This window comes from Gastrolobium bilobum, unplaced genomic scaffold (genome assembly GCF_033153095.1).
Source record: "Gastrolobium bilobum isolate Gb01-03AN ecotype WA unplaced genomic scaffold, APGP_CSIRO_Gbil_v1 utg7242, whole genome shotgun sequence".
NCBI lineage: Eukaryota > Viridiplantae > Streptophyta > Magnoliopsida > Fabales > Fabaceae > Gastrolobium > Gastrolobium bilobum.
Window position 1 is genome coordinate 277,420 of NW_026898428.1, and position 24,340 is coordinate 301,759.

General features: G+C 33.5%; 5 protein-coding genes across 5 annotated transcripts; 1 reads left to right on the forward strand and 4 right to left on the reverse strand.

The window, feature by feature from the left end:
• Window positions 1-289: 289 nt before the first annotated feature.
• On the reverse strand, window positions 290-2,902 carry LOC133316248 (cytochrome P450 704C1-like). Its single transcript, XM_061517975.1, has 6 exons — window positions 2,512-2,902; window positions 1,906-2,121; window positions 1,524-1,814; window positions 1,116-1,436; window positions 816-1,019; window positions 290-678 (listed from the first exon to the last, which is right to left on the reverse strand). Exons 1-6 carry the CDS (start codon window positions 2,818-2,820, stop codon window positions 493-495), a joined length of 1,527 nt encoding a protein of 508 aa, XP_061373959.1. The 5' UTR covers window positions 2,821-2,902; the 3' UTR covers window positions 290-492.
• Window positions 2,903-4,346: 1,444 nt separating this feature from the next.
• On the reverse strand, window positions 4,347-9,225 carry LOC133316239 (DEAD-box ATP-dependent RNA helicase 7-like). Its single transcript, XM_061517965.1, has 14 exons — window positions 8,692-9,225; window positions 8,217-8,351; window positions 7,967-8,107; window positions 7,708-7,819; window positions 7,046-7,116; window positions 6,803-6,957; window positions 6,589-6,700; window positions 6,332-6,433; window positions 6,180-6,240; window positions 5,931-6,099; window positions 5,762-5,858; window positions 5,537-5,631; window positions 5,107-5,240; window positions 4,347-4,823 (listed from the first exon to the last, which is right to left on the reverse strand). Exons 1-14 carry the CDS (start codon window positions 9,223-9,225, stop codon window positions 4,588-4,590), a joined length of 2,154 nt encoding a protein of 717 aa, XP_061373949.1. The 3' UTR covers window positions 4,347-4,587.
• A 2,088-nt stretch (window positions 9,226-11,313) lies between these two features.
• LOC133316242 (embryo-specific protein ATS3B) lies at window positions 11,314-13,102 on the reverse strand. The gene is made up of 3 exons (XM_061517968.1): window positions 12,812-13,102; window positions 12,538-12,651; window positions 11,314-11,782 (listed from the first exon to the last, which is right to left on the reverse strand). Exons 1-3 carry the CDS (start codon window positions 12,932-12,934, stop codon window positions 11,459-11,461), a joined length of 561 nt encoding a protein of 186 aa, XP_061373952.1. The 5' UTR covers window positions 12,935-13,102; the 3' UTR covers window positions 11,314-11,458.
• A 651-nt stretch (window positions 13,103-13,753) lies between these two features.
• Window positions 13,754-16,053, forward strand: LOC133316243 (uncharacterized). Its single transcript, XM_061517969.1, has 3 exons — window positions 13,754-14,110; window positions 14,190-14,242; window positions 14,784-16,053. Exons 1-3 carry the CDS (start codon window positions 14,020-14,022, stop codon window positions 14,865-14,867), a joined length of 228 nt encoding a protein of 75 aa, XP_061373953.1. The 5' UTR covers window positions 13,754-14,019; the 3' UTR covers window positions 14,868-16,053.
• Window positions 15,782-18,518, reverse strand: LOC133316259 (protein FAR1-RELATED SEQUENCE 5-like). The gene is made up of 3 exons (XM_061517989.1): window positions 17,229-18,518; window positions 16,667-17,085; window positions 15,782-15,956 (listed from the first exon to the last, which is right to left on the reverse strand). Exons 1-3 carry the CDS (start codon window positions 18,516-18,518, stop codon window positions 15,782-15,784), a joined length of 1,884 nt encoding a protein of 627 aa, XP_061373973.1.
• Between the last annotated feature and the right edge of the window lie 5,822 nt (window positions 18,519-24,340).

Sequence of the window (24,340 nt, forward strand, 5' to 3'; positions counted from 1 at the left end):
TAATAATTTATCATTTAATATTTCAAACGTTTATTATAAATCAAACTGTGAAAATTCACCATATAATCCATACACATTAGATAGTATAGCAACTAAAACTTGATAATTGAGTATAGTTCATGATATAAGAAATTTTCACATTCATTAGATAATAATTGATATAGAAATATAAAATTTCCAAATAGTTAATAGTCCTATAGTAGTCCATATTTTTTCTTTTCTTTTATTTTCTTAAAAAGAAAACTACCAATGTTCTCTTGCAGAATTAAAAATTTACATATATAACAGGTATCTATATAACGTTATTAAAAAAAAAAAAAAACTAATAATGTTCGAAGCAATATAGAATTATTAGAAAGTATGACTGCTCCAAAATAAATTCTTATCAATTTTGACATAATTAGACGCATGAATTAAGTTTATATTACTAATCTATTTTGAAGTCATGCGCTATCCATATATTCTAGGCAAGGGTATGTCTTTGTAAGACCATTATTTCCCTCTCTGAGAAGCATAGACATGAAGGCCACCATCAATTTGTAGAGTGAGTGAGGTTTTGTATTTTACAGATTTATTTTGCTCTGCCAGTTTGAAGCTGTGGCTACCTAAAAGGATTGCAGAAAACATCTTCATCTGTCTGTATGCAAACTCCTTTCCCAGGCAAATTCTTGGACCCGCCTGTGTTACACAACATTAGATTGAGACTTTAAGTACTATAAAGATATAGAAAACAAAATGTACTGGAATGAAATTGTTGTTGACTTACCTGGTTTATTTTGGTTACATGCATAAACAAAAACAAAAATGTTTCCTACCTGGAAAGCTGTGAACTTAAAAGGACTTTCTTTTTGGAAAATTCCATTTTCATCAAGCCATCTCTGAGGCCTGAATTTTTCAGCATCTTCACCCCACAAGAATTTCATCCTTCCCATTACATATGGTAGGAATGACACAAGATCACCTTTCTTGACACTAAATCCATCTGGCCACGTGTCATCTGAAAAACAAAACTTTCCTTCCTATAACAACAACATAAAATTGGTTAGAGAATCAAACACTCATCACAAAACTGATGCATATATTTCAATCTATGTTAATGTAAATTTATATATTACCACTGGAACTGCTGGGTGGAGCCTGAGTGTTTCTGTCAAAGCTGCATGCAGATACTGCATCTTTTCAAGGTTTTCTTCAGTTACACTAGCTGCAAGTTCATCAACTGTTGATCCATCTGCTACTCTTGTTGCCTCCCTTATTTCTTGTGCAATCTTCTCCTGCACATGAGGATGCTTGCAGAGTTGGTATAGGAACCAAGAAAGAGTAATTGCTGTTGTATCTTTCCCTGCAATTATAAAACTCAAGATAATGTCTTTAAGATACTTTGGATCTGTCTCTTTCAATTCTATAAACCTTGACAAAATGTCTCCTTTCATCCCCTGTAAAATATAAAAGTTTCCAATTTAATTAGTACTAATTCTACACAATTAAGAACAGTAAGCAATAATTTTAGTAATTGTGCGCACAGGAGAATTATCTTGTAGCTTTTGGGCTTGCTCAATCTTGCTTCTGATTAGTTTATTCACATATTCATCAATCACTCTTAGACTTTTACTAAGTACTGCTTCCGATCCAATGTTCAGGAACCGTTGTAACCTCCAGAGAAAGTTAAAATACCGAAACATGATAGCAGCACTTGCTTCATCAAAAGCATTTGAGAACTGTGTGCCTTCTTTATAGGTTCCACACATGGTGTCTAGTTCTACACCAAGGACAACCTTGAATACAGAATCTAGAGCTGATTTCATGAACAGATCCTACCAATAAGCAATATGCAGATGAGACCAAGATTGTGATTATGAAGGAACAGATGAATTTTCTGTATTTCACTAAATAACATCTTCTTACCTGCAGCTCAATAATATTGTTTGAGATTGCAGCTTCAGAAATTATCCCTGCAAGTTTTACTGCATTGGATTTGAACACTGAACTGCTGAATTCTCTTAATAGCTTGGTTGAGAATTGATAGCTTGCTGCCTTCCTCTGATGTCGCCACTTCTCTCCATCCACTGTGAAAATGCCATCTCCTAGAAGATCTGTCAAGACACTGTGGTGATACCAACCCTGCAACGGACGAAGGAGGAGGAGTCTTAAATATACTTATATATATCTACGACAAAAACACTTTTGCAGAAACTACTGTAGCGGCACAATAGCGTCGCGATTCAGCCGCAATAGCGGCCGCTACATCCGCTACACTTCGACTGACTGTCGCAGCGCGATCTGTGGCGGCCGACAGCTATACCGCAAAGCAACTCCGCTATAGCGCACTAAAGCGGGGCTATTCACAAGTATGCTTGAACCTACAACTCTAACACAAATAAAACAACTAATGGATTCAACAGACATGAACATTTAAACAATTTCTGCAACCAAACCTTGGATTTCTACTACAGAATTTACAGCTTATGAGATAGCAATTGAAGAAAGGTAGATCATTAATTCATGTAGTACCTTGCCATAGTTTCCAAAGTTTGTGACCAGGATATGCTCAATATTAACAGGGTCTGCAGTGTAAACCTCACTTCTGATGAAGCTAAGCAACCTGTAAGTTTTCCTATGGCTGGTAAGGTTGGTCATGTAGTCAAGCAGCCTATGAAAGTTGAAGAGTTGGTGCAAGACAGTGCCAGCAACTGGGTGATATCTTCTTTTCCTGTCAGAAAATCTACCCCCATGGATTTTGATAATAAAAGCAGATAAAATTACAGCTATTAGTATTGGAAAGAGAGGTTTCAGAGCAAAGAGCAAATCTGTGAACTTCATTGCTAGGGAAAGCTGAACTTTGTGATTAACAGAATACTGGATACAAAGAAAAATGCATATATGACATTGAGCTATTGGGAAAAAAAAAATTCCAATTTCAATAAAAATTCATAAACAAAGGTGATTTGGTAAACTGCTATTAAAGATAAGTTATAAAAAAAGATGATTTTGTTTTATTTATTTATGGCAATTTTTTAATTATTTATGACAATAACTTCTATCCAATTGGAAATATTCAGAGAAGAAACAGGGAGCCACAAATAATAGAACCCCGACAACACCGATAGTTAGAAAATAAGCCAATTATCTGGAAGGAGGAAGTATGTCACTTACACAAAATCTTGTAAATAAAATAGAACTTTGTAACCAAAAAAATAAATAAAAATTAAATAGAACTTATAGAATGTTAGATGAAATTTCAAGTCACAGTGTTCTTTTGGAGAGTTAGTTTAGATTTATTTTTTTTGGATGAATCATATATTCACATTAAGGTGAAACTAACTCTCTCAAAATAAATTTTTTGTATGCATAAGAACTTGAACCAAATACCTTACATAATAAGCGAAATCAAAATATATTATTTGAACCAACCCATTTGGTGACTTAATTTAGATTATGATGACAGTGAACAATGCCTTTTGCTCCTACTACGGTTACATCTTTTTTACATGATATCGTAGATTTATTGAGAATATTTTTATTTTTTTCCTCCATAAATGTTTTTTTTGCCAGTGATAATTAAGGCATGTTTTGGCGTGACGTATAAGGTCTGATAGTATAAACTTATACTACACGTTATGTCATTTTTCAGTTGTTTGGTATGACAATCGTATAGTATAAGTTTATACAGCACGATCTCTTAATACATCAAAACGACATATAACTTAATTCGGCCTAAGGGGCAGGGATAAGGCCTGATAAGAGGTTGGTGTATTAACATCGTTGACCAGTGTAATTCTCAAGAATTAATATATTATTTTAATATTAATATATTAAAATAGAAATTAATTTTACAATATATTAATTTTTAAAATATTGAATATTTTTATTTTTATAAAAATTTATGTTTGACACACTGGTTAATAAATTTTTATAAAAATTAATCATATGACATTTTTTGAAGAATTATATAAATTCTTTATTAAAGGATATTTTTATTAAAAATATTTATTTTTATCCAATATAGTATGATACACTGCATTACCAAATACTAGATGATATTATCTTATACAAGATATTATTTTATATAATACCGTGTCAAATGCTGGATAGTATTAAAATTCAATCAGGTCTTATACTATCAGATTATATCATATACTATACAGCAAACATGCCCTTAAAGTATTGACTTGAAATACAAAGCAGTTGAAGATAAACCTACAAGCTAATTGGGATTTGCCCCGTTGTTAAAAAGACAAGAAAAAAGCATACTACTATCAAAATACATAAAACTTTGAGTCAGTTCTATATAGAAAAAAAATCTCTGTTTCCTTTTTTTGCCATTGTCGTACATATAAAAATCTAACGTTACACTTTCCAGTCGAAAAAAAATAAAAAAAAATGAAAGCGTTATCAATAAGAAAGCAATAAAACGAAAAAGGAGACCTATTATACCCTAACGTTATATTGAACCCATTTGAGCTAATGTGCCAAACACACAGCATATGAGCCAAACATCAAAATATTCTTCAGGCACAACACAAGTAATGTAGTCAGTCATCTCCACATTGAACAAAGTGAACACACTCAACTCCCTATTTATCAGCTTCACCACCTCTTTCCACCCCAGTTGCCACGACCTCTCCCACCACCATTGGAAAGCCTATCATTTGAAAATCTACCATTCCTGCCACCACCTCTTCCCCCTGAAAACCTGTTCCCCCCACTTCTATTACCAAACCCACCACCGTCACCAAATCTGGCTCCTCTTGATTGATCTTTTTGTTGCAAACGTGGCAATGCTTTTAACAGCTCTAAACTTACATTCGAGGCATTTTCCTGACCTGAAGGACAGATATGATTAAATCTAAAATAGCTATACGTAGAAATGTAGACCATACTATTGACAATAGTTAAAGCTTGAAAGATAATAATTTAAATGTGCTCACAATTCATGTACCCAAAAAAAAAAAAAAAATGTGCTCAAAATTCCAAATTAAATGTTATGTAGAATTTAAATGTGTTCAAAATCACATTTCTCTCCGTCCCTTCCGTTTTCATATTTAAAAGAAATTTTCTTTTTAAATGTGCTCAAAATTCCAAATCAACAGTTAAGTAGAATTATACCAGCAAGATAAGTATCTAAATCTTCAGCTGGCACATCAAAAACAACACCATTTCCATCTGCAGTGAGGGTAAGACCTTTCACAGCCTCAACCTTTTCTTCAGACAAAAATCTCCTCAAGACTCCATACGCAAAACTAACAATAGCCAATGAAAGAACAAGTTGAAAATATTCATTCAAGTTATGTTCATCTGTGGTGAGTTAGTAACTCTGTTTACACCAAAAAATCTGTCTACACCAAAAAATTAACTTATTCAGATAATCAGATTGTTTGTGTTTCTTGTGTTATCATAGTTATAAACTGATGAAAAATAATCCTCATCTGCATTAATTTGAATGCCTGATTTCTTAAGTTTCTACTTTCTAGATATTGATTCAAAACAATATGTAAATGCCATAATTTGTAATCATGGTTTATTGTAAAGTTCTCACGATGGAGTGAAGATAGGTTTCCCAATCTCAAGAAGTAATGTAACATAGTTCTCCATGGAAGTGAGAAGTGATCTTTTCTTTATCTCAGTATAACCCTGCACATTACATGATAAGCCAAAACTTTTCCAGCTTAGAAAAAATAATTAAAGATGAAGGATTTGACATATTAAAAAAATGTAAGGAAAAAAAAACAAATAGAGAAAATGTTGAAGAACATTGACTCACAACAGCCTTGGCAAGAGCCTTTGCAAGTAATTCAACGACTGATAAACCAGAGTTGTTCAATAGCTCCTCAGCAGCAGACTTGAATGCAGGAACCACACTGCATTTATGACATTTATTAACTGCAAAAGACAGCATTAAACACTAGTAGCAAATAACAAGCATAGCATACCTATCAGACACTTGGGTAATCATTTCAGCAGCTTCCCCACCAAGAGCTTTGGCTATATCATCGGGCTGAGGGGCAGATACATGTTCAAATTTTACACCCGATTCTCTTTCTATTCTAGATATAGTTGACTTTCTTGGATCATAAAGCATAACAGCAACTCCAGTATTACCTGAAAATAAAAAACCAAACCCAGGTGTAACCTCAATATGACAATGCCATTGTAAACCAATGGAAAATTCCCATAGATACCTGCTCTTCCTGTGCGCCCAGAGCGATGGATATAGGCTTCTACATCCCGTGGGGGTTCACACTAATTCAAATACAAATATCAGCATACCAGGTTGTGTCTAACATAAGAATGATCCAATCCAGTTTGTTGTATGTATATGCATAAAAAATACCTGGATAATTAACTGAACATCATTAATATCCAAACCTCGAGCAGCCACATTTGTGGCAACTAATGTCATGAACTTCCCAGACCTGAAGCCAGACAATGTAACCTGCAAGGGACAGGAAACAAAAAGAAGCAAAAATGGCACACACTATAATTAAAACAAATTGTGAGAAAGAAAACACATCAGTCCATAAGAATATCAAAATTTCAAGTAATGGATCACAAGACAGTTACTACACAAAAATTCATGTAAAAGCTCACCTCACGTTGTGCCTGCTGTATGTCACCATGGAGAGCTCTTGCTCCAGGCAACAACTCTGAAAGCTGAGAAGCGGATTCCTTTGTCTCAGTAAATATAATAGTGCGGCCTCCACTGAAACAGAACCATGCATCAAACAATGAAGATTAAAACTCAATGGACTCTAAATAGATATCATATGTGAATACAAATCACAAATTGAATAATAAAAGTCACCTGCTATAGCAACAAATAACGTCTGGAATAAGCTGGGACCTGGCAGAACTAGTACAGGGAAGAACAATATGCCTAACATTGGTGCTGGCCTTCATTTTTGTATTTCCAACAAGGTCAGCAGTTTTCTTATCTGTCTTCAGAAATTGTGCAGCAATCTAGCGAGAATAGAAATCATATAAGGTTAAAGACCATAAATAAAACATCTAGTCAGCCTAAACAAGAAATTATTACATAGAAGCATACATGTTTAACCCAATCTGGCAAAGTAGCACTGAAAAGAAGTGTCTGAACTTTACTAACATTTTCTACTTTACCTGCAAAGATCAAATAAGAGACCATTGTGATACTGAAAACATCTTATCATCCAACATACTGCATGAACACAAAACCTTGGGTAATCCCAATTGCAAAGCATCATGCTCTAGAAAATGTGAAGAAACAGTTTGAAACAATCTTACCGTTTGACAAAAATTTAGTATTATCAAATTGCAATATTTCTCAATTTATCAGAATCAGAAAACTTGCGGAAAAGAAAATAGAGCTGCCACTAACTCAGTGCTATATTGAGAAAGCATAGTCAAAGGTATAAAGCAAATAAATAAATTGAGCATGTGAACAATAACAGCAGGGGATGTGCTAAGGAAGCATAAAGAACACTGTCCACTTTAATTCAAGAGTCAAATAAAGTGAACTCTAACATGAAGATGTATTTTTACAAAAAGATGACAACCTTCCAAATCATTCTCAACTCTAACCAGACACTAAACTAGAATTAACTAAAACAAGATCAATAGTTGAGAAGGTAAGGAGTAAATAGTTCACAATGAGTTGAACACATAATTGATGCAAAAATTGACACTTAAAAGCATCCCATGCACTAAAAAAAAAAAATGCACCACACATACTTAGAATCAGTTCAACATCTTCAACAAAACCCATCCTCAGCATCTCATCTGCTTCATCAAGGACACGAAACTTTAGTTGGCTCAGGTCAATATTTTCCCTCTCTAAATGATCCTGCACCAATATATGCAACATGAAAATCATTAAATATTGTCTTAAACACAAAAAGTAAAGCCTCTGCCAATCTACCTTTACAATTAATACTCATACCAAGAAATAAAATAGCAGCTACATGCAATAAATTAGTATTACTGTAATTACCTTTATGCGGCCTGGAGTGCCAATAACAATATCAACGCCTCTTTTAAGCTTAACTTCTTGACCTTGATATGGAGCTCCACCATATAAACAACAAGAAGTCAATCCCATTGCCCCACCATAAACTTCAAAATCAGCATGCACCTAATACACAAGACTCCACGGTAAAAATAATACACATAAAGGGAAGAATAAAATAAACCCTACAATTACAAGGGAAAATACTCCCGGAACCAGCTCATGCATATTATACCTGACAAGCCAATTCCCTAGTAGGTAAAAGAACAAGAACGCTAGGAGGCCTCCCATAGCCAGTTTTTCTTGATGCTTTTGCAGGGCCATTTGTTAAAGACTCTAGTATGGGCAACACGAAGGCCAGAGTTTTACCCTGCATTTCCCCCAAAGCAGACAATTGGAATAAAAAAAAGCCTTCAGATCAGTCAAAAGCAGCATAGTATACATCCATTTTTTATTTTTATTTTCTTTAAACTGTTAGCTGCAGGATACAGCAATTACAAAACTAATTATGCAGCCATAATCACACTTGTCTAATGAAAGACTAATTATGCATTTCCAAATACAATTCCTCAGGTCACAAAAGACAAGCATTGCACCACACCCGTTGATTAAAAAGACAATTCAGATTCAACACTAGAAAACAATGCATCTTCAATGATGATAGACACAAAAAAAGAAGAAGGAAAGGAATAGTAAGAATAGATAGAGACCTGACCAGTGCGAGCCCGACCAACCAAATCAGAACCATCAAGAATGGTATTGAAAGTCATAGCCTGAATGGGAAACAGCGATTCAATTCCCTTTTCCTTCAACTTCTCCCTCAACGGCTCCGATATCCTGAATTTCGAAACGGCATTGGGATCCTCCTTCTTCTCAACCTCTTCCATCAACAAAGATTCCTCTAACTTGGCCTTTTTCTTCTCCTTCTTCTTTTTCTTCTTCTTGTTATCCTCCTCTCTTGAACCTTCGGGCTCAACCAGCTCAGAACTATTCTCTTCATCCCCATCGGCGGTCATCATCACCTCTAAATCTGAAGCCTTACGCTTCTTCTTCTTTTTCTTCTTCCCCGACACCCCATCTTCGTCGGGATCGGGGGAGTTCAGATTGCTTCCAAGTTTGGAGCTTTTCTTGCTAATAATGGATACTTCGGGTTCAATAAGTGATGGGTTCTTGGCCTTCTTGTTTTTCTTTTCCTTCTTATCTTTGGGAGTGGCATCAGCATCAGAGAGAGAAAGAGAAGGCATGGCGGCAAGGGTACACTAGAGAGAGAGAGAGAGAGAGAGAGAGAGAGAGAGAGAGAGAGAGAGATTTTCTCCTGCTTGGAAGGGAGGGTTATGGTAGCGACTAGTGAGTGGCATAAACGAGAGAAGAAAGAGGAGTGAGCAGCGTCGCGGTTTTCGGTTTTATAGTTTTGGCGGTAAGAAACATTCTTAGCCTGAAACTTCCTCAAACCTTATTCTTATTTTTTGACAATTTTTGCTAAACCTTCGTTCGTTCTTTAATTCTCAAACTCTCACCTTTTACTTCATTAACAAATATTAATAACCCCTCCCCTCCCCTTTTTGTCTGTATATGAAGATTCCTGAGTTTTTTGAAGAAGAATAATTTATTCAACAAATGATAATCATACTGTTCAAGATTGTTCATTTGCGGTTCAAGATTGTTAAAAAACTTGAAAACAAAAAATGACTATTTTTCTACAGATTGTTCAAGATTCAATTGAGCGGTGGGTGCCTCGGAATTAATCAAAAATACTTTTCTGATTTTACATATATAATTTAAATTAAAACACATTGTTTTTATTTTGACATGTTAATTAAATTATTTTAGGATATAAAAAATAATTATCATTATTATTTTTTATTTTTTAATAAAAGAACTTTTAATTTCTACTTAATTACATTTTAATAAATTTATTAAAGACATCATAAATCAACTAAAATATTTATTTATTTAATATTATATTATATTTTTAAAAAATTAACTCATTTTATACTTCTATTATTGATATAAAGCGTATTACATGTTTTTTGAAGGGAAAAGTATTTATCAAAATGACACAATTTTGTGTCATTTTTAATAAATCTATGTTGTTTTGATATTTTTTTTTATATATCTTTCATGGAAATGTATGTTTCTTTTTAAATTTATTAAAAAATAAATACACTTAAATTTCTATTTCAAAAAATGAAAATTTGAAAGATTAAAAAATTTAAAATTCAAGAAAGATATAATAAAAAAATATTTATTAATAAAAATATTAAAATAAAAAAAATTGCCATGTGATGATATTAGTAAATGAACTTCTTCTTCTTTTTTAGTATATGGAGAGGGCAGAACTCATTATTCCATAGGTTTAGCTAGACATTCCATGGATTTAGCTAGGCAAGCCTGAATTCGAGTGACCGTATTGGACTTTCAGGCAAACTTACTCTTAGAGGTAAGTGTAGTGACAGCTATAGCTGAGCCACTTTCTATGATCACTTTGTATCCTTTTGTCCAAACAAATTAAAGACCCTTTAAGATGTCCCATAATTCAGCATGATAAGCATTGCATGTTCTTGTTCTCCACGCATAGGCTGCAATCCGTTGGCCTTGATCACCTCTGCAAATCCCTCCACAGATTCCAGACCTGGGTTGCCCTTTGCTGCGCCATCGTGTTCACCTTAACCCACCCTAGTGTGCCATGTGATCCATGCCTCGATCGTGTTTAGTTACCTGACCTTAGTTAGGAGCCTGTGATGCAAAAGCCTTATTGTTGTTGAGCACTAAACCGAGAATGTGCTTCTTGGAGTGATGCTTGTTGCTCGGATTCCCTCCATGAGTAATGTCATTTCATCAATTCCACAATTACCAGCAATTTATCATAAATAGAGAGTCCCATTTTAATCCATTAGCGCTTTCTCCATCCCAATATAAGTTAAACTGCACCCATTCACTGTCATTTTTATTGAAAAACTAATGTGTTTCCATTGGTGAAATCAACCTCAGCCAAAGCTCGCGAACCAGCTCACAATCTCTAAAGAGCATGCATAGTGGATTCAATATGAGTGCTGCATAAAGGATTCTCTCTTTATTTGCTTAACGTAATTGATGAAAAGTTTGAGCCCTACCGGTTGGTCAAAACGAAACTGAATAACATCTTGAAGTTGGAGATTATTTAAGGCTAGAATTTTCCTACAACTAATGTCAGAACAATACTCCTATTGATTCCATTTAAGTCAAAATTCATTTCAATTTTACTTCCCACGATGAAACATTAATTGTTCAGCAAAAATCAATTTGCCATAATTTATCAGGGTCTTCATTTTGTAATATCAACCTCAAACCCTTCTTTAATAGGGCCCCCTCCTTGTTCAAACATTAAACTGATCATAAAGCAGACAAGAATTAAAAAACAAAAAAGGTCATATGATTAGTACTAAGTTTAATGGCTACAAGTTACAGGAAAAACAGAAAGATGAAAAGTACATAAACTTACAACCAAAAACTAAGAACAAATCCTAGAACCATACATATAAGCCATTTCTGAGTAGATACATGGCGCGAAGAAGATGCGTCATTGCACAAATTAAACCCGTACCACTTATCTCTGGGGATGAATTTTTTGTAATAGAAAGTAACAGGCCTGCCATTATAACTACTGATTTTCACAGTGTCAGGTTTCCAACCGTCTGATCCAGATCTATATAGGTACACATAACATATCTGATATGCACATGGACCACTTATCTGAAATGTATCTGAAGAACACCTCTCAAATCTACGGGAAGATGGTTTATCCAGTCTTGGTGCGTATATCTGATATGTGAAAGGGAAAAAGCAATGAATTTCCAATCGTTCAAAACAAAGCTTCCTTAATTAGTCGGATGTATAAATAAATTGAGGCATTTTCTGTCAGATTCTGAGTCTGTTCTATGCAATTCACAAACATGTATTAAAATTAGTGTTTTGGACAGATCACACTGGAAGCTCATTATTCAGCCAAGACACCTTATACATTTATCTTTGCAGATACAGTCATTACCCATTTGACCAAAGGTGAGCAAGGTTTTATTCTTAATGCTTATAAACTATAAAAAGCTTTGCCGGTTAGACACTCCAACTTAATCTTACTGGAGAGCTACCCAACGAAAAAGCAGTCTATGTTAGGCTGTTAACCTTTCTACACATAAATATAGAATCAATTAGTGCACTTTAGGGCCTATAAGAGAGTGCTATAGAACAAATCTAAGAAGGACCTGACAAAATATCTAGAAATGGTATTCCAGCAACTCTTCCAGCAAAAAAAAATAATAATAATAATAAAAATAAAATGAGAGAAAGTTAGCATGCAACAAAAATGAACTCCAACAAAATACTGAATTTCCATGACCTAAGTTCAATTTCAATTGTGGGTTTGTTCATAATTCCTCAATAACCAATATGTTTCAGAAAATTTAACTGAAAATTCCATCTTGAACCAAATAAACGTATTTCAATCCTTATTCTGACAATCTCTTCCACTGAAAAAGCAATAAAGAAATGGAGTGATTCAATGAAGGAAAAGGCAGAACCTGATTGCCATAAGCATCCCCAAAAGCAATACCAATCCGATCTCTTGTATACGTAGGAGACGAACAACTAGTAGAGATAATCACCTTGTAAGAACAAGTGCCCACGTTCTTCAGCTATTTAAGAAACAATTACAAAAATAAGAAAAAATAAGCCTTTACCTTCATATCATGCACAAAAGTAGCACTAAGAAATTTTTTGAAAGAAAAATAGGAAAAGGGTTTCTATTTTTTTTTTATTTTGGTTCATCAGAACAGAAGCACCAGTTAGCAGTACCTGGATATAGCTAATATTGAAGGACTCAGCAGCATGAGGCTGTAGAGGAGCAGATTGGGACTCTGAGACTGAGAGGGTCAATCCAGAGCCCAATATGATCAAAAGAAGAACCTGTTTGGTCATTTTTTTTCCTTCCAAGAAAGCTGAAACTTTAGCCAACAGAATTTAACAGAAGGAACAGAGTGGAGTTCTTGAGGAAAGGAAAAATGGGGTGTGATGTGAACTCAAATGTATTTGATGCCCTCAGTTAACATTTGACCTTTTTCTGTCTGTTTGCTTTGTAATGTAAGTATGCAGTTTACGATAGATTCTTATGTGCTTAGGTCGAGGTAAGAAGGGCCAATGTGTCTTTATGATAATTTGCTTGAGTTGTACGAGTATGTATTATTTTTAAAGTAAAGTGTCATGGCCACAAAAAAAATTATAAGTACCAAATCGTCGAATGAAAGTTACCAATTTCAAATTTCAAATTAACGTTCACACTCAAATGAATCCATATGCTAAATTAATAAAGGAAGGGCTTGTACAAAAAAATAAATAAATAAATAAAGGAAGGGAGACTAGGAATAAAACAAAGGAAAGAAAGACACGTAATCTTGGCTTGAACATTTTTTTTAAAGAAAAAAACAAAGCTTGAAATAAAGACACGTGTAGGAAGACGCTATGCCATATTGGATAGGGAGGTATATACGGATATTGAGAAACTTCGAGGATTGTTTTTGGGCTTTAACTTTTCACATGTTCTAGGATTGTAGGAGAGAAAAAAAGTAGAGAGAAGTTAAATGTGGGTCCCATATTTTATATTAAAAAAGAAAAGAAAAATTATTTAGCACGGAAAACGAATTTGTGTAGGAAAATGAGATTACCTCATGTGACATGAGAGTATTATTTCCCTTGTTTTTGCTATAAATATTGAAGGGCTTTATTACTCTTCTGTTACAGGTAAAATGTTGTCTCCTACAACGAACAAGCGACGTCGTCTCACTTGATTTTAATTTCTCGTTTTTTCATCTCTGCCTCCATTCATTTTCATTTTTTATTCTCATTAGACAGTAAAAAATATCTTCTTGTTTCTCTTCTGAGATTATCTTTCTATCATCAAAGAATCAAGATCAAGCAACTTCTTGTTGTTTGAATACTTGTAATAAAGCTTATGAGGACATAAACTAAACCCTAACCCTAATCCTAGCAAGCAGAAGCAGAGGAATATGACGCAGAAGACGAATCTTTTCAAGGGTCAAGCGAAGAAGAAATCAATTCCTCCTGATCGTCATGGGAAAGTCCCTCTTACTCACAAAGGTAGTTCATTCTCCCACTTTTAATTTTCAGCAAGTACAAGATCTTTTGTAATGATTTGTTACCCTTTTTCTCCCCGCAGGAAAGAGATTCGTGAAGCCATCCAAGGTTACAAAGGATATGGATGCTGATCGGGTAATTACCTTTGTTTATCTCTAATTCTCACTCGCTTTGACCCTTTTGGGGTGTTTTTCAGTTCTGAATTGGATATTTCAATTCATCTTCGTGCTGGGAATGTTGAGCAACAAATTATGGTTATTGAGTGAACAACATTTTATCTTTTTTTGTTGTTGGTTTTTCATAATTGTTCTATTTTTTTTCTCAATGATCATTAAATCGATGAAATAAGAATTGGTAATTATTTTTATTTGAATTTTTTTTGTAGCATCCAAGTCTGTAAAGTGGTACATTTATATAACAAAAAGGCATTTGAAGTTGCCATAGCCTTATTGGGGGGTTTGGGATATAGTAGTTGCCATAGCCTTATTTCTTTTTTTTTTTGGTAAGCTGCCATAGCCTTATTTCATTTTTGAAGTAACTGGGAAAGTTTTACCTATTCAACAAAAAGGCATTTGTTCCTATTTAGCCCAAACATGTCTTACATTTCATATCCTAATTTGTTGTTTGTCTTTTTTTTTTTTCTGATACTTAATTTGTTGTTTGTCTTAATATACAGATAAAATGGTACCCTTATCAACTTGATCCTAATTCCCCTAAAGAAGGCATTGACAAGAGGGATTATTACAAAAGAAAGTTCTGATCTCAATCAGAAAGGATGGAAGCTCGGATGTCGGAGGTTTTCATTTTGTTAATCACTCTTTGAATCACATTTGTTATCATTGGTTGAATACTTGAATTTTCTACATTTCATCCCACCAATGAATTTTGAGCAAGTCATTGTATGAATTTGGTATTTGGCAGGTCTTCAGGATTGTCGGTGTGGAATATAGTTTGTTAGGACTCAAGTAAGATTAGGAATAATTTTTTTTTTTTTTGGTTTCAGGAATGACTTTTCAATTCTTCAATGGACAAACACCTATAATCATCATTGAAATGAACCAATTTAAAAGAGTGAAGAATTCTGAAGGAGAGTTGTCTGAGGTTCAACTAATCAAGGAGGGATGTCCATCAGTATGGATTTCAGTAGTTGTATTATTTTAATTTTTGACGAATCAAGGATCCTCAATATTCACTTGACACATCATGATATTTTTTCACATTGTAATGGTTGAATATATCATTTTTTACTCACTGCTTGGAGAATATTAAAACTACAAACAGATTTCTTCAATGAAAGTGGGTCTTCATTCCTTTAATTTTTCTTTTTTTCTTTTTTTTCTTCATTTTCATTGCTGATTTTTTTCTTTTATTAAATGAATGTCTGTAGGTATTACTAAAACATGATCCCCATGGACTCAAAATGGTTACTTCCCAAGGAACTGAAGGTTTTCAACACTGAAAATGATGATGTGTTAATTATTCATTCTGTTATTTTCTACCTCTAATTTTGTAACTCTTATTACTTTTCTGCAAATTTTGTACTGCAAGTTGGCCCGTGAGCAAGTTGAAAAGGCAATTGTCAATGGATCACGTCCTATAGCATTACCAAATTCTCATACTCAACCCTCTACGACTCTTGTGATTGAAGCAATACCTAGCGCAGATAATTCATCTTTAATTGGTCAAGGTGTGGGAAGTGGATGAAGTCGAGGAACCTGTAAATGCTCTCACACCATCAGATGGTAGTGTAGGAAGTGACAGAGCTTTTGTTACTGATGTTAATGCTGCTAGAACAGCAATGTAATTATTTAATGCCTTTTTTGGGCTAAACAAATGTATGATGGGGCACCTGTAAATGTATAATGAGGCACCTGTAAATGTATGATGATGTTTGTAATTGTATTACACTGTTACTCATTATGGGCATAATAAATAGCAATTACAGTTTGAGCAATTACAATTTGAGCAGCTCCATTCATTTCTAACTTTGATAGATTACATTGATGTATGCAAGTTCTTTTGTACAAATCAAAATCAGCAATTGACTTTACAAATGATTACCATATATGATCAAAGTCACAAAAAACTCATCCCTTTACATTTGATCTCCAAATCTAAATGGAGTCACAAAAAATTCATCTCTTTATACCTGCTCACGATGATTGTATATACACAAAAAAACTTCACATATATTTGAAACCCACAGTGCTTTTGGTATTTACTTCACCAACCAACATTGCCCTACAAAAAATATTGTGAAATTCTGGTATTGTCCATATACAAAAGAAACCAACAGGGCCCCAAAATATGTCCTGAAAAATAAATGAAAAAATATTAAGTACAAATATACATTGAAATATTATAGTTAAAAATATAACCATGAAAATTGTTCATCAAAAATAAGTTCTTACCAAAATAAAACCATGAAAATATATGCAATCACTAGTATTCTTTTTGCTTCTCTCTTGCAACATCCATCTACAAATGAAACTTCACAAATTTTTCATCAAGTTTAAAGAGGAAATCACAAACATAAATAGCAAATTTAAAAATGAGTACCTTTTGCATCTGACAACCTGATTTATTATGACCCTTCCTTGACAATAACTACAAGTTTTTTGTTGTTTTGCTGACAACTCCATGCTTGATTTTATTCGTGAAGCAATCCTTGGACGACCCTTAGTTTTGACTGGTTGAGTGGGATCACGCACATCATCAATGAGTAAAGCTTGTGGAATTGTTTGGGCATTTAGTTCATCTTCACCTCTCTTTCTTTTTCTTTCCAAATGTTGTTGTAGAAATTCAGCAACCATAGCATCAAACCTTCTAATCTCAAAAATAGAATCTCTTGCTTCAGAAATAGCCATAGTGCACTTCAACTGAATCGACCACAAAGATAATGCACTAATTTCATTAGTATTTGTTTCATCATGAATGGATACAAGATTTTCAGCCTTATACTTGCATTCATGGTCCATCTAGACAAGATATATTTTTCAGGAAGGGTCATTATTTGTTTCTTCTTCATAATGTATAGAATATGTTTACACAAAATCCCCATAGTCTCAAACTTTGCACACGAACAATGAGCTGTGAAGCTTTCCGTCAAATGATACTCTACAATTGCCCACCATTCCTTATCAACTTCTGGAGATCCCACCCGATATGTGATAAAGTTTTCGTTCATTGCAATCTTTTCATGAAAACAATTATGCATGACAGCCTTCCACTCTTTTTTGAAGATTTCAAATAATTTTCTTGTGTACCATTCTCCAGCTATTGCTTCAATAGGATGATTAGTCTCCAAAACTGCTTTTGTATTTCTAGTTTTGAAATCCTCATCTTCCTCTGCATCCCTCCTAGATTTGATTGCTTTGTCATATTGGATAACAAAGTCATTTAACATTGTGTTAGAGTTGACATATCCATCAAAAAATGCATTGATGCTCTCACTTCGGCCACTTGTGGTCATTCCGGCAAAAAATGTATCTTTCAAGTATGCCTTTGCCCAATGATGACGTGAAGCATACATGTTAGCCAGCCAGCTATTTGCTTTAATAACATATTTAGTCCTCAATATTTCCCATTTGCACTCAAACTCATCAATGTTTCGGCTTTTATACCACGCACGAAAGTCAACATCAAAACTATCTTTAAATTGTGCTCGTAGTGCTTGACTGTGCTCCATAACATGTTTCTTTATATGCCATGCGCAAAAACGATGTCGTGCTCCTGGAAATATCTTGGCAATTGCTTTTCCCATAGCTTTGTCTTGATCAGTGATAATAGCAACAGGAGACTTGTCAAACATACAAATTCGAAATTGTTCAAACAACCATGTAAATGTTGCCTCCGTTTCATCTTCTAACAAAGCGGCAGCAAATAAAGTTGTTTGCCCATGGTGATTAACCCCCACAAAAGGGGCAAAAGGAAATTTGAACTTGTTTGTTTTGTAAGTCACGTCAAATACAAGGACTTCACCAAAATAAGCATATGCAGCTCTTGACCTACCATCTGCCCAGAATATGCTTCTTAGCGTTCCATCTTCTGCCAAATGCATATCAAAATAAAAAGCTCCATCAACCATGGACTTTTTCTGAAAGTGTTTGATGATGCCCTGACATTCTCGCCCCACATTATTCCTTCGCTGGCTAGATATAATATTGTTTATTTGAACAGGAGTAAGGTTAACCTCTTTGTCCATAGCACTCACAACCTTTGAGATTTTCGAAGATGTTAAACCCTCTTGATAAAGCTTAGAAACAACAGATTTTGTCAAATCCGAGCGTCTAAATTCATTCTGAGAAAGAAACTTCTTCACCTTTGTTGGAGTGTTAATCAATGGATGATTGTGTGTATCATTGAACTTCTCCACTTTCCATAGGCCATCCACCAACTTTACTTGTAACATCGCCAAACAATTAGTCCTTGAATCCCTTCACCTTTTGACATTGTCAACATCAACTCTTTTATCATCTAGTCTCTTGACACCTTGCTTTGAGCACACATAATTCCACCTATATACTTGTTTTGTAATTGCATTCTTGTTATGGTATTGCTTACGTATTCCGAATCCCTTACCTTTTGCGTAAGCATTATAAAAAGCATAGGCTTCTTATGATGTCTCAAAAACTCTAGTTAAAATAGGGGTCTTCATTAATTCAGTATCAACATGTCCCACAATTTCATATGCATTATCTTCCCCGCATTCACCATCTTTGATTGCCATGATTTCACTCAGATCGTCTTCTCTAAATTCATTAGTGTCTTTCTCCAAATCAACAATATCATCTACACATACTAAACTTTCACTTGCATCAATGTCTTCAATAGTTACAATTTGAGAGTGATCCATCATGAAGAAAAATTTTGAATCTGCAAAATATTATAATTCAAGAGAGAAGATTGAATTTTGATGCATGAAAAATCATAGTTTTTATAATTTTTGTGTTAAATATAAAAATTTAAAAAACTCTTATAGTTTCCTTTATTCGTGAAACATGTTACTCTTTTCATCTTACATATTGCAGCATTAAATTTGATAAATGACATGATTGAATTTTAGTGTGAGCTTGAGTGTGAGTAGAGAGGTGTGTAGAGAGAATGGGACAAAGCACTTCACCTAAAAAAGATGCTTTCACCAAAAGAAATCAGTGAACCACCCTAAAAAAATTAATTTTTCTTCTCTATATTTTTCTGTTCAAATAGACAAATTCCTCAGTTTCACACAAAAACACCTAATTTTTTTTTCAAGTTTTCCAAAAAAATGAGAGAGAACCCAAAAAAATAAAGCATTTTCCCATATGATATTCAAGTACAAGAAAATACAGCACCAAACAAAACAAAGCAATGCAAGTTGAAAACTTTGAACATACCCTCAACACCCAGAGAAGAAATTTGAGCAAAGCCCAGTGACACTTCACTTCTCTACTCTTTCTTCCTCCTTCAAAAACATTCCTTTGATTCCCCTCTTCAACACACCTTAATTTTCAGCAACTTGTGGTAGTCGTAGGAATAGTTCCCTAAGCCCTGCCATGATAATGAAACATGAAAATGAATGGAGACAGAGCATCAATAACTTGGCAAAAAGGTAAGCGAGCATGGGGAGAGATTTACCAACTAGGAGAATAACAGCATGGCTAGGGCGATAGTTGGAGGAAGAAACAAGTGATGATGGAGCATTTGGGTCTCAGCGCATAGAGTGACTTTCATTTCCCTCCACCAAACTCCCTCTGCCTTTAGCTTACTGTCATACATTGGTTTTGCAAAACAAAAATAAAAGAAAGCTAGAGAAATTAAAATCAAATAAAACGACGTCGTTAGTTTATTGCAGAAGACAATATTTTACCTATAACAGAAGAGTAATAAAACCCATAAATATTTGGTTATTTATTTAGTCAGCTGATTTAAACCTTTTTGTATGATATTGTTATTTACCCTCCGACCTTTTATTAATGAAAAGTATTAACGAGTTTAGTATATTTGAGGGGAGTTTGGTTGAGGAGAAAATTTTTGAATACTAGAAAAATGTAATTAATAGAGAAATGATTGAGAAGTGAGTTTGGTAGAAAAATGTAAAAAAAGTTGTTTGATTAGAAAAAAAATTTACCGGGCAAATTAGGTAAGATTTATAAAATCTATGTTTGGTTTGAGGTAAAATACAGATGGAAAAATAAATGGCAATTACTAAAATATCCCTGTTTTTAAATTTTTTGAATCACCTACCCTTTATAACGTACTGGCTCTGGAATTGCAACAACTTTAATTCTTAGTAACTATCCTGTGCTGGCATGCAGAAGTAAATCACAAGTTCTTGGATGCTGGTATCAATCGATTTAAAGGTGAGAACAAATTCTTGTGCATTGGTTCTAAGTTCTAACTAGTCACTACGGTGTAAGGAAACCTTTGATTTTAAGAAATAAGTTATGCTATTCTCATGTAGTTTTCCCCATCTTTGTGCAGCAAATTTACACCATGGTGTCAAGAAAGGTAAAATGACCATGTAAATTTTTTGTAATTGACTGTCATGGTTGTATGCTATCCAAACATTACGATATTAGAAAACTGTTGGGTTTTGATGTCTCGATGGGCTGTTTTACAGTATGTTTTCTTAATTGTTGATCTCAATCTCGAAAATTATTTTCCACCTATTGTATTCCAAAAAGATGAGGATATTTTAGTCTAAATCTATTTCTCTTTCTTCCTTATTTAGCTAGACAACCACAAATACTACCTCACAATTGTCTTTCTAAACAGTGATTTTTACTTGCAATTTTCAAATGCTATGCAAATGTGATGCCTAGGTAAATATTGCAATTCTCTCTACCAAACATGGTTTACACCATTTCCCAACATCAGATACATAGGAAAATATTTGGAAACCTTGAACCAAACATCACCTGAATTCTGATTCATCAAATCAGTTATGTACTTGTGCGGTTTATAGAGCTTATCCACCGCTTCTAGAGTCAGCGGGTGAATTTGACCCATAGTAAGGGTTGTAAAATCTTTACCTTGAGCAAACGTCATCCTGTTTAATTCAGGTTGAATCTCTTTAGGAAGAGAAGTCAGATAGGTGTTCTTTAGGCTTGGATTATTATATTCAATCAACAAGTAGAATTTTTGCATAATTCTTTTAAAAAGTATTTAATAATTTCACCAAAATTCTTTTACACACATAAACTCTAGTGAAATAATATCTATCAAGTTCATTCTAGTGAAAATTTTATATATTTATTCACTAAATCCCTATCCACTTATGTATTTGTGAAATTAGTATATGAAATAGGTATACGTAAACTTAATAAATAACTTTTATAAGAGGGAGCGGATTAATTATGATCATTTATGAAAGATGGAGCCCTCAAGATTTATTATGTGCTCTTTTTTCTTTTACTAATTTTTTTTTCCAGAGATTTTTAATAAGGCATTTTGTGTGATGTTTTGGTAGATTGGAAAAACTTCAAAAACCCCTGAAAGTTTCGTCAGAATCACTTACCCCCTCTCCGAAATTTTTAATCATTTACACCCATACTTAGTTTTGTTTTTATCATTTACCCCCCTAACTTGATTTTCCATTCAAAATTAAGGTTAACAGAGTTAATTTTTAAAAAAATTACCAAAACTATCCTTAAAAAGAAAGAATTAACCCCTGCATTAACTGAACCTTACTGCTGGCAAGAGATAGTCATTGAGGAGTAGAGTCGCCGCTGCGAGCCTGACCGCATGGGTGAGATGCCGATCACAAGAAGCTCTGGAGCCCTTTGCAAGCTGTGTGTTTCTGGTCTTCAGATAGAGAAAATATTCACTTGCATTGCAGAAAAGTAAACAGAATGCAAGATTTCAATTTACATGGCCCGGTTATTTGGTGTTTACTGCATATAGGAAGAATCTTAAGATTAAATACTTCACTGGTTAAATATTTCAATTCTCTTTTTTGTTTGCTATTCCAAAAAGATGATCCATTTATTCATTTGCTTATTTATAGAGCCATGCAAGAATCTGCTCTCTTTTTTTAGAATGAAATATAGGTCTGGAACTTAATGGAATCGATTTGTATTTGTTAAAGAAAATATGTCCCAAATATTAACCTTATTCAATTATACCAATCTATAATTCAATTATACCCACGTTACGAGAGTGCACGAATGTCTCCCTATATCTAACACTGCAAAGAGGCAGCTTGCCCTCATCGGAAATTAAATTTTACAAACTTATCTTATCTTAGATTTATTTATTGGTGTAACAGATATGTTATTATTTGAGCGATGGTGAAAGCAAGCACTAAACGTTGAGTTCGAATGATATTTTCTGAATCTACTGTTTCATTGTATTCTTTGAAGAAGACCAGTGAATTATTTGTGTTCTATTACATTTTATCTTCAGTACTCAAAAAATTTCATTCCATCAACAAAGGTCCATTAAGGCTCCACTCCATGACTATCTCTTGCCAGCATTAAGGTCCATTAGTGCAAGGGTTAATTTTTTGTTTTGTTTTAAGGATAGTTTTGGTATTTTTAAAAAAAGTTAACTCTTTAACTTTAATTTTGGATGGAAAATCAAGTTAGGGGGTAAGTGATAAAAAAAAAATTTAAATAGGGGTGTAAATGATTAAAAATTTCAGGGAAGGGGTAAGTGATTATGACGAAACTTTTAAGGTAGTGTTTGGTAGAAGATTTATTTTGGGATTGATGGGAAAATGTAAGTGGATATTGAAAAATACCACGTTTGGTTCAGGTTTTTGAAAAAAATACTAGGCAAATAGGATAGATGAGGAAATGACCTTTGTGTTGATTTTTAGATGAAATTCACTGTTACAGAATACCACTTGAGATGGGGTATTTTGAGATAACTGGAGAAGTGAAAAAAATAGGTGCGAAGTTTCTCCCGAACATAGATTTTGCAAATTTAAATAAATTTCTCTGGCAATATTTCGGTCAACCAAACAACTTTTTTTAGATTTTTCTACCAAACTCACTTTCCAACTATTTCCCTAGTAATTACATTTTCCTAGTATACAAAAATTTTCTCCTCAATCAAACGCCCCCTAAGAGGTTTTTTTGAAGTTTTCCCTATTTTTTTTCCCTTCATTGGGTTTCTAGCTAGATTTTAATAAAGTATGAACTTAGTGCATTAATATCCGAGAGGAAGCTTTGTAAATGGATGTTATTTATCTAATTGAATGGACATCAGTACAATTTATTATGAGATAGCCATTATGGGAAATTATAACTTTTGCTCTATTTCCTTAGCTTCAAGAGTAGTTATATGGCTCAATTGAGGGGAGTTATACACACTGCATTTTTTCTTTCTCTTTTTAGCAAGTTTTTATCCCATTGAATTTGTTTTATAAACGTTTTTAATGAGACAGTGTAAGTTATTATATAATAAAATATTGTAGGTAATATTATATTCTTTTTTCTACATTAAGTTTTGAGTAAATACCTTTTTCGGTCTTCAGAAAATTTTACGATGCCCGTTTAGTCCCTAATAAATAAAAAGGCTATTCGTGATTTCTAAAAAATTCAAAGTGAACCTATTTTAGTCCTTTTGAGGGACTAATATAGGTTTTTTTAAAATTTATAAGAGACCACGATTTTAACTAAACGGGTCTATTTTGAATTTTTTAAGAATTACGAATAGCCTTTTTATTTGCTAGGGACTAAAGCGGGTATAATGAAATTTGCTAAGGATCAAAAAAAATATTTACGCTTAAGTATTTTCCAATTAGGTTTTCTCAGCAAGGTTTTAACGAGGAATATTTTATGTATAGTCACAAGGAAAGTGTTATAAAATATTTGTGCATGACCTTTCATATACTTTATGACTTGTGTCATGTACCATATACTTACCGCTATAATGGTAGTTTAAAATGAAATTATTCCCTATTCATATTTAAAGGAAATAACTTCTATGAAAATTGAGGTTCTTTTATTGAACACAGAACTTAGTGATATTCTCATATTTTTCCAAGAGCACGTACTTTAATCTTTTTATTTTCTTTCTACATTTTCATTTTTTTCTCTCATATTTCAAATTGATCTTATAACAATATCAATGTATTATTAAAATGGAAAACTATTATTTAAAGGGATTAATACTCTCAGTGCAGTTTCTATTAGGAGTGTGCAAAATAACCAAAAAAACTGAACCAAACTGCACTTAAAATAACCAGTTTTTAAACACCAGTTCATGAACCGAACCGATTTTTAAAGAATCAGTTTATAAATCAAA